Source organism: Prosopis cineraria, unplaced genomic scaffold (assembly GCF_029017545.1).
Source record: "Prosopis cineraria cultivar Desert tree isolate PC_DT_omini unplaced genomic scaffold, ASM2901754v1 PC6, whole genome shotgun sequence".
NCBI classification, from domain to species: domain Eukaryota; kingdom Viridiplantae; phylum Streptophyta; class Magnoliopsida; order Fabales; family Fabaceae; genus Prosopis; species Prosopis cineraria.
In genome coordinates this window covers 21,965,438-21,976,393 of record NW_026555337.1, presented here as the reverse complement: position 1 = coordinate 21,976,393, position 10,956 = coordinate 21,965,438, and the positions used below count along the sequence as shown (strand labels likewise).

At 29.9% G+C, this 10,956-nt stretch overlaps 1 protein-coding gene across 1 annotated transcript; it reads right to left on the bottom strand.

Moving 5' to 3' along the window:
- Positions 1-8,255: 8,255 nt before the first annotated feature.
- On the bottom strand, positions 8,256-10,582 carry LOC129313996 (receptor kinase-like protein Xa21). Its single transcript, XM_054957378.1, has 3 exons — positions 9,983-10,582; positions 9,250-9,580; positions 8,256-8,617 (listed from the first exon to the last, which is right to left on the bottom strand). The coding sequence occupies exons 1-3, from the start codon at positions 10,580-10,582 to the stop codon at positions 8,256-8,258; spliced, it is 1,293 nt and encodes a 430-aa protein (XP_054813353.1).
- Between the last annotated feature and the right edge of the window lie 374 nt (positions 10,583-10,956).

The window sequence follows — 10,956 nt, the reverse complement described above, 5'->3', positions numbered from 1 at the left end:
ATTAATGTCTTTCTTAATCTTGTTACTTATCTATCATTTGAGTAGTTAAGTATTATGTTAAAGGGATTGTGCCTGTTTAATTAGGTTTCATTCTCCAAACCCCTAATTCCTAAATTTGTTGTTTAGCTGTTTTTTTATTCATTGTTTCAATAGTGCAAATTTGGTGGCTTGATAAATTTCTCTTTTCTTGGAGTAAAAAATAAAAAACAAATAACAAGAAGAAGAAGAAGCAATAATTGAATTGCATTATGCGCCTTCCACGAAGCATCTCGAGCATTATTAGCTGCTTCTTGATTTAATCTCTTTAATTATTATTTGGGGATCAAAACTTTCTTATGCATGTGAATACATTATTGCTTTTTCTAGGTCTCTTTTACAACTTTTTTTTTTGCATTTTTTAATGTCAAAGCTTTGTTATCACCTTGTAATACTTTTTTTTTTAATATAAATGAAAGTTTAGGTGATTTGGGATTTGAGGGCTCACTAGGGCCAGGAATACTAAGCTTAAAGAATGTTTATAGAGAGATACTTACAAATTACTCACCAACAAGATCTTCACATCGGTAGCATGATTTGATCCCACGATCTCTTTCCTAATTCAACAAACAAAGTAAATACTTCTTAACCATAGATATGATATTGCCCTATTTTCAATTATTTAAGTAGAATATATCACCACAAACAAAATTCTAATATACCATATGTTTCTGCACAAATATAATTGAAGGACGCAAATGTCCTTTAACCTATAGAAATTAATTTTCAATATTGCATGTTAAAAAGCAGAGAAGGCAGGTTATAATAAATTAATATCAAATATGAGAAACATGGTTATCAATTAGTAAAACTTGCAAACAATTTATCTAGTCAATTTTTAATATTTTCCACTCATGATAGCTTTGTGTCCAGTGGCATGTAAGTTTCCTTATAAGTGGGAGGTTGCTGGTTGGATTTTGCTAGTATTGATAATCTTACACTGCTAGTGCTGGCCCCTATAAATAAAAAAACCTTTTAATATTTTCTATTAAAAATTAAAAAGTTACTTGGAAATTGGTGTTTGTTAGAATCATGTCGGCAGGATTTTTTATTAATGAATTGTTAGAATGTCACTGTACTGGAAATTAAGGCAATCATTCATAAAGTAATAAAAATTTTGTTTGGATATAATCATTAATAAAATATAAAAAGATGAAATCAAATGCGTCCAAGAAAAAGGAAAGAGTAACTTTTTGCTGGACATCATAAAATTGTACTATATGCTTATATAAAGGGCTAAAGTATACATTTAGTTTAATTTCACACAATGTTTCACTTTTTTAACTTTATAAAGTGTCTTTTTAATTATTTAACCCTAACACTATTAATTTTATCCTAACAAATTTTTATATTAAACTTTTAAATATTGACAAAACATTATCAAATATTGACATATTAAGTTTAATTTAAAAAAAATGATTGATACAAAAAATAATCATTTGAAACTAACAATGTTAGGGTAAAAGGACTAAAAATATACTTTACAAATTTAAAGGACAAAATTAAAACCTTATATAAAGTAAGAGGACTAAAAGTATACTTTAGCCAATATAAAGTAACTTAATTTCATCATGACTGCATTATCTATATATTAAAACCAAAGCACTAAGAAAGGCCTGCACTCGAAAAAAAAAAAAACGGATAATTGTACCCAAATCTCATACATCATAATTAGATACTATGAGTTTTTTTGACAATTACTAAAAAATAATGTTGGCTATCATTTTGCTATACGAATTGTCAATAGATCTTGTAGTATTTAATTGTATTGTGGGGAACTAAACTTAATTTAAAAAAGACCTAACTAGAGAAAAATATTAATAAAGTTAATGGGTTTATTCAATAAAACTATAATAAATTTGTTATCATTGAGACAATTAGTAAAAAAAAAAAAGAAGATAGTTTTTAGTGAATAAATAATTCCAATTAATTGGTCAATAATCAAGATTTGAAGTTTTGAATTCAAACAGCTGAAAAGAATATTTTTGAGAATAAATTTGCCTATATATTTATGCTGTCTTAAAATTTTGCTTGTATTTGTCAACAAAATAAAAAAGTGTTTACCTGGATGTATGAGGGCTTCGAATTTTAATTATTTATTTAAAAATTATGTTTGAAGATTGAATGCAAGTATCAATCTATGAAATTTTGTTTATTAATTTATTAGTAGTTACTTATGCGATAATAATGGATTCAACAATAGTATCCCGCTGATGTTTGATATAATGAAATTTACTTGCTTCATTCTATCCAAACCCCAACGGAACTTTTCTCTAATTTAGATAAAAAAATATTTTAGGACAATCAAACTTTTAGTCCTTCAAGTTTCATTTAGTTGTCGATTTTGTTGCTCAAGTTTAACTTTATGCTTTGTTTGGATATACATGTATATGGAGATTTAGATTTGATCCAAATCCAAATCCAATTTCTTTCTTAATTTCTTTGTAATTTGAAATCATTTCTAAACCCCTATTATTTCAAATCATAAATCAAGCTCTTTTGTACTTTGACCCATATGAAGGCTTGATCAACTTGCTAACGGTAATTGCACTGAACCACTAAAGTTCATAGAAATAAGCTGCCATTGTTGACCGGGATAGGACAGCCAACTTTCACCAGGACCAAACTAACAGTGAAGATGGGGATTGGACCGCTAACTTCCACCGGGATCGGATCGACAACAACAGCGATGGCAAGAACTAGACAGCTTACTTCCATTGGGACTAGACTGATGGCCACAACGAGGACTGGATGGTCAACTTCCACCAGCAACAAACCGATGGTGATGATCAAGATTGGATGATTGACTTTCACAAAGACCAGATCAACGATGGGAACTGGATGATTGACATTTACAGGGACTGAACTAACGACAATGACAAAGATCAGATGGCCAACTTTCACAAGGACAAGACCAATGGCGATGATGAAGACCGAATAGCCGACTTTCACAAGGATCATACCCATGTTGATCCAGTCTCGATAGAAGTCTGCCGTTTGTTCTCGATCATCGCCATCGATCCAATGTTGGTGGAAACTAGCTATCCAATCCCCATCGTGGCTATCAATCCAGTCTCGATGGAAGCTGGCCATCTTGTCCATATCGCCACGATGACCTAATCTTAGTGGAAGTCAGAGGTCCCTTCCCAATCGTGACTAGTGATACAGTGCCAGTCAGCTTTGTTTGTCTGATCCTATTGGAAGTTGGACATTTGAATCATCTAGTTTGATCAATCCTCCAAATTTCTTTTAAATTCAAATATAGAGTTTGAAATTTGAAATTTTACTTTAGATCCAAACAAAGGATTTTAATATTGTACTTTGAAATTTTTTATATCATCCAAACCAAGGATTTAGAATCTATAAATTTCAAATGTGAGATTTCAAGTATGATATTTTAAATCCGAATTCCCAACTTAAATCCACCCATCCAAACACAACTTTAATGAATTTGACCCCTTACATTTTCTTAAGTTATCATATTACTTCTTTAAGCTTTAAAGCCCAAACTGACTCTAAAATTAATCTAATATGTAAAGCATCAGGTTGAGGAGAGGGCTGGAAGTGTCATGGAGAAGGTGCTGCAGTTATTAGAGAAGAGATGGGAGATACGTGTTAGATCTGTGTGAAGGACTGCAAATGGATGAGCTGATGGAATGGCAAAGGTTAGATAAAGGTCGCTGGAAGAGTTTCCATAGTGGGATACAGTTCATCCTAAGGTGTTTGAGGAGTTTGAAATGGATAAGGTTGGTGTGGTGTCAGGTGCTTCATTTGGAGCTGGGTTGAGGGAGGTTTAGTTTTTGTTTTTGTTTTTTTCTTTTTTGGCTTTTGACCCCTTTAGTACCAAAAAAAGTATGTTGATGACTTAACATGTACATGTAGTTAAATAAGAACAAATTAAACCTCAAATCAATTTAATTTTTATAAAACTAGCAAGTCTCTTATACTATGTTTTAATTTATTCTTTTAGTTTTTTTTAAATCTATGATTCTTCTATTATTTTTCCCTACCTAAGATATAATGTTTGAGAGTTTTTTGGATGGAATGGAATGAAGTGGGATGGCTAGAAGTTTTATATCACTGTTTAGAATTCTTTTAATAAAGAGTGGCATATGATGTGATGACCTTTCAAGCCATCCTAAACCCATTTTTTCCTACCCCTGATTTAGGGAATTGAAGATGAAATGGCATGATATAAATAACATTATAAAAATTTTTCTTTTAGTTCACCAAAAGTTTTATCAAAGAAAGACCATCATAATAAAACAGAATAAGTACTTAACTTACTCATTTTATCTTGCTATCACGTTCATATATTTCCAAGTCTAAGTCAATTCATATATCGTGTGACGTAGAGGAAGGGGCACAATATATAATATTGGGTCTTTTCAAGGATAAAATAATCCATATTAATTTTAAATAATTTATATTTTTGATTGTTTTTTATTACTGTGATAAAATTAATGTTAATTATTTCACATGAAAGTTAATCAAAATTAAATAATTATGTGCTTTGAGAAAATGTTTTTAGGCAACAAATCAGTTACAGTAATATAACAACTTAATAAAAAGTTAATAAAGATAATAGGCTGCACTAAAAGGAGAATGTGGGTCCATCTCTAAATATAATTCTTGCACCTTTGGTTTTAATATAAACATATAATGTAACTACACTGAACAACATTCGTAATTAAATATATGCAAAGTAATCAGAATGGAAGAGAAACAAAATAGAAGAAAAGATTAATATATTCAATTGAATTGTGATCATGATGATGATACAAAAACTCTTGATTATTATGTTGATTATTCTCACGCGTCTTTGTTCTCTTGCGTAATCTCTTGGAAAATTGGCCATAAGGATAAAAAAGATTAAATATTTTGTGCATGAGTCATCCCAATTAATATAGAAATAAAAGTCTGCAGGGGATCATCTTCCTTGAAAGATAATATTTTTTTCCAGCAAAATTATCAAAATAGCCTTTTTCCCGGAGTAAAGATTATTGTTAAAGATTCCTAAACGACTTCAGTAGATTAGCACCGGAAAATGAAGGGTATGTTTTCTTAATTTTCTCTAAACATAAATTGTTGATCCAAGACCTTAGTTCCTTGTAAGTTTTATTTCTGCATTTGAGACTTATGTCAAAATATTTGAGTCTTTTGGTACTTGTGGTCAATTTTTCCTGGTCTTTTTTTCTTGTGAGATTCAATCTACCTAGCCTTATCAATTTTATAATAGGATTACAATTACCAAGGTGACTAAATTTAAACTTGCAAAAATTTTGGCTTGAATAAAGTTTTTTGCAACAGCTACAAAGTTACACTAAAGTTTAGTATTTCTTTTTATTTTAAGAAAAATACATATTTTAAAAGTAAATAGGTAAGATAATTTGTAGTCTCCAAACATTCTCTTAATTATCAACTTAGTTTTGAATTTTGTTTTGATACAACTCAATCCTTGTAACTTACTAAGTTAATGAATTATAGAGATTGAGTTGGGCCAAATAAAAAAAAAAAAAAACATGACGATTGAGCTGTTCTAATTCAATAAACTATAAGAATTAGGCTATTCTTAATCAAAGTTTAAGGAATATTGAATTGAGAATTCAGAAAAAAATTTAGGTATGGAAAATTATATTTTCTCAAAAATAAATATATGTCACATCTCATCAAAATTCAATATATATTACACTTTTAATCTTATAATTTCACATGTATTAAAATGTTGGTACACAAGTTTTGAACGAGTATAAGTTTTATGGTTGTTTAAAAAAAATATAATTAAAAAGAGAAAAATAGTATAAGTTTGTTGAGTTATTTAAATTATTAGCTAACAAATAATTATGAACATAAAATATTAAATTAAATTGCTTGATTGTTGCAACAATTAAAAAGTGCCTGATGATGTGCTGCATCAGCAAAATTGTGTCAGTACCTACCATTTCTTAATTCCTTTTGAATTCGAACGCTGACGTTTTGAGAGAATCCATATTGTCATCTCAACATATCAATGAAAAAATTCCTCCACGGGTGGTGTTGAATTGGATGATTGTATTTTATTGCAGTGGTAAAATTAATGTTATTTAATTATTTCACTTAAAAATGAACCAAAATGAAATACTTTTGTGATTTGAGAAAATTGTTTTTAGGTAACAAATCATTTACTGTAATAAAGAAAACTTAGCAAAAAGATAATAAAGATATGAAAAGCGACCCTTGTTACAAAAGGCAATTACATGATCAATTACATTGTTAATAATCAATGTATCGTATACAAGTAAAATGACAAAAATTGAATGAACAAAAATTTCATTGTTTACAAAAGTTGAATGGACAAAAATTGTATGAACAAAAATTCTTCGTTGTTTTTTAAAGTTGCTTGCCTTGCTTTTCCTTCCGCTTAAAGTAAATCCAATCCTCTTTGGTATACAAAAGAATGAATTCATTAGGTCATATTTATAAGTCACTTCTAACATTTTTATTGAAAAAAAAACATTTAAACATTGTTAACTCTATCTAAAAATTTAACTTTCAACTTTACCCCTATTAAATGTGCCTATTTTAAAAATAAAATGCTCAAGTATTTAATAATCTTCCTAACATTTAATAGGGGCAAAATAATAAAGATAGGCATAATAATCATTGAGGCACCCACTAAATAGGACAAAAATAAATATTCTCTCTCCACCTTATAAATAGAACCAGAGGAATGAACCCAGCTTAATTAATTAAATTAATTTATAAAATTTACATATTTGAATTTAAATATAGTCAAATGAAAAGGTACGCACTCTGTTTCTAGTTCCCAAAGGCATCATTAAATTAGTTTCTATTTATAGTGACTTGCTTCATCATATCTTTAATATTATGCAAATTTTAAAAACGTTTTTTTCCCTTAATATAAAGAAAAGTTAGAATTTCGAGTAATTAATTTAATTTTCAAATTTTACCCTTGTTTATTTATTATGGTTTGAATCCCTAAAAACAATATATTATTGTTATTAATTACAAAGAAGGGTAAAATTGGAAAGTTATATAACTTTTAACAATTTTAAATATATACTCATACTCGTCCTATCTATAAGTTATTTCTAACATATTTTACTAAAAATAAAAAATATATTAAAATTCATTAACTCTATCTTAAAAAATAATAAGTGACCAACTCTATCCCCAACAAGGACAAAAAAAAAACTATGTTTAATAATTTTTCCTAACATCCAATAAAGGTAGAAAGGTAAAGAACATAGAAAATAGTGAAGTGCCCTATAAATAGGATGAAACTTAATCTTCTCTCTTTATGCTATAAATAGGACAAGAGGAGTAACTAACATTTCTTAATAAATCTAAAGTTAGTTAATTTTGCCTGATATTAAAAACTCCATGGTGTATTTTCAAGTTTTAATGGATGGATTTTAGATTTTGTGCAAGGATTAAATCCTCAAACTAGGTACGTGCTGACATGTGGCTAGAGAAAGTCAATGTATTAACTCAACACCAAGGAATGATTTTTGAGACTGAAAATTTCAAATTCTATCTTTAACCTTCACTTCAGACATAAAAGAGACTCATTCTTCTCAAGCGTGACTCAATAGTTTTTCCTTCTTCAATCAAACTATATTACTATATTATTTTTCCTCTATAGCGGGATAATATTACTTCTTAAGAAAATGTTTAGGGGGATATTGCCTTACTCTACACTATAGGATGCCTAGTGCTCCTAAAAAAAGTTGAGGAATAAATTAGATCTTTAACCCAAATTAAAATAATCCTCTATTATTTTTTTCTTGATGTTAGAATCAGTATTAAGGGAGATTTTACATGCAATGCTACAAGAATGATTTGGAATCTCACAATTTGTACTGGTCTCATCCTCATTACAAAGGTTGTGTGACACAATGATGACACACCTTTAGTCTATTCTCATACCTAATCATTTCCTATAGAAAAAGCTACTATCATCTAATAAATATGACCTATATAATTGATTTGGCTATTGAACAGCCACCTGAAAATTTTATTGGGTATGTACTCGATCGTTATTTGATCGAAAAGGCTAATAGATAATGTAGAATAATAATTATTACAGCTAATATCTTGTCTTCTATGCTTGGAGGAAAGTAAATGCACATATATAATAAATAATGAGTCCAATATATTTGGAAAGTAAATAATAAAAAAACGAAAAACATATAACAACACAAATTGCAAAAATATGCTTATTTAAACATGACTTGTTGCCTATGCATAAAACTAGCCTTGATCTTGTTTAATGATACTACAACATCAATCATATTGCTTTGTGCTTTTGGAAGATTGATGCAACAATTCAAGGCCAAATCAAGAATAGAAGATGCAGATGTCAAAGTATTATTTATATGATGCTCATCTCCTTGCGATAAATTTGAATCCATGACTTGAATTATTGCATGTGGCATTGACTCACTTACCCAGCTCTTCAAGCTTAATCTTGAGACAAATATATCTTCTGTGGGCCTTTTTCTTGTAAAGACTTCTAATAGCATAATTCCATAGCTATACGCATCTACTTTTGTTGAAACAACTCCAGAAGATCCATACTCTGTATATAATTAAATTCAAGTAGTAAAATATGCCTAATAACTAAACAAGATCAGACTATTCATTTAGTCAATTAGAGTAGATGGAATAATAGGGAACTAAGAGGTAAATTATATTTTGTTGCCTAGTGGTAGTCCTTGAATTTTGTAAATGTCTATTTTTGTTAACCCAAAAAATTGATAGGAAACTTTTATGATCAAATGCAAAAGGATATTCAAGTGGAAGAATCAAATAAACTTAGACACACACCCCCTGCCCCATATACACAAGCATACATGTGTGCGCATGCGTCCTCTAGTGCACGCAGCTATACACATTACACACTTTTCAAAGTACACCTGCTTCTTGATGTTCTAATACAAGAGCCTATCTCATGGAAAATTTTGAAGCAAATATCCAAGAACATTTCTCTCTTTAGAATAATTAAGGACCAAGTTTTATGCATAGATAACTTTCATAAAATGTAGTTCATCAATTAAGCTTCATATTTAGGGAGGGGTAGATGTTAAAAGATTTCTATCTTTTTAATTTTGATGTAAATCTCTAGTGTATTATTCTATTTTTGTAGTAATATTATAGCTCGTTTTTCTTTCAAGAAGAAAAAAGGTGAGACACCATGTTTAGAATAATTACTTGGTGCGATATAGCCAATAGTAGGTATTGTCTCTATGTATGTCTTAGATTCCCCTTTATCTAAAAGTTTGGAAATTCCAAAGTCACTCACATGAGCAATCATTTTATCATCCAATAAAATGTTGCTTGGCTTCAAATCATAGTGAACAATTGGTGCTAGCATGCCATGATAGAGATACTCCAAAGCAGATGCTACATTTATCATTATATTTAACCTTTGAAGAAAACCTAAAAAGTAGTTGTGAGAATATAACCACTTTTCAAGGCTCCCATTGGGCATGAACTTCATTACCAAAGATTTGAAATCAACATTGGAACAACAGCTTATAACCTTCACCAAATTGCAATAGCACACATTACACAATATGTCACATTCTTTTTCAAAGCTCCTTAACATTACTTGGGAATTAAAATTGAAGACCTTAACTATAATGATCATTATATTGGAAAGCTTTCCTTTGAACACAGAACCATAACTGCCCCTTTCAAGTAGGTTACTCTCATCAAATTCATTGGTTGCTTCTTGGATTTCAAAATAAGAAATCTTTCTTGGCACTCTTAAAGCTAATAAATCCCTTTCAACTAGACCCCTTGAATTTTGTTGTCATTTATGTCTTAAAAGAATAATCCTTGAAATAACCAAAATTATTGACACAACTATGGGTAATATGCATTTCAATAAAAGCAATTTTGTCATTGATCTTTTCCCTATTCCTTTTGTGCAAGGGGGCACTTGGAGTTGCGGCATGCCACAAAGAATTTGATTTTTCATCAAAGATTTAGGAGTCAAATTTTTGAAGACTCCTCCACTTGGAATCTCTCCTTGGAGTTTGTTAATGGAGAGATTGACATACTTAAGAGCACTAAGGAACTCCAAATTTTTAGAAATCTCCCCAGACAAATTATTTGGGGAAAGATCTAAATTTTCTAGGCTTAGCAAATTCCCAAATGATCTAGGAATAGATCCTTGCAATTCATTGTGTGCTAAAGAGAGAATCTGCAAATTTTGCAAGCCACCCATAGTTGTTGGAATGATTCCTGAAATATGATTTTTAGACAAATCTAATATGATAAGAGCTTTTAATTTCTCAACCATTGATGAAAGACCCCCAACAAGATGATTGGAAGACAAGTTCACATGCAATATGTCTTTCACATTCCAAAAGGAAGATGGTATCTCTAATGCCAACTTATTAGAGCCCAAGTGAAGTTCCCTTAAAGAGGAAAGATTTCCTAAACAAGGTGGCATTGCTTCAGAAAATTTGTTTTGGCTTAGATGTAAATAGCCAAGTGGTTTGATCTCACAAAGCTGATGAATAAGTAAGTAGACCATGCACGTTGTTGCCTTCAAAACTCAATAATTGAAGAGCCTGTAAGCTACCAATGGTTATTGGAATTGGTCCATTCAAAACATTTTCATCCAAATTAAGACTAATCAAATTAGAAAGATTCCCTATCTCTGATGGTATGTTGCCATTAATACCGCAACAAACAATGTCCAACTCTTATAGAGAATTAGAAAAGCTTCCAATGGACTTGGGAAGTTTTATATACAATGGATTGTTTGAGAGATCCAAAACTTTCAAATGTCTACAATTAGTCAATGAGGTAATAAAATTGATTTAGAATTGGAAGCATCTGATGTAGTTAAATTATTGTCATGTATTTGCAATCTTTTCAAGTATCTTAAATCCCCAACTGTTGTTG

Coding starts and splice junctions, on each gene's coding strand:
- LOC129313996 (XM_054957378.1), bottom strand. CDS start 10,582: ATGGTCTACTTACTTATTCATCAGCTTTGTGAGATCAAACCACTTGGC. Junction 9,581..9,982: donor GTGGCATGCCGCAACTCCAA/GTGCCCCCTTGC, acceptor AATTTGGTGAAG/GTTATAAGCTGTTGTTCCAA. Junction 8,618..9,249: donor TATTGGCTATATCGCACCAA/GTAATTATTCTA, acceptor AATTATATACAG/AGTATGGATCTTCTGGAGTT.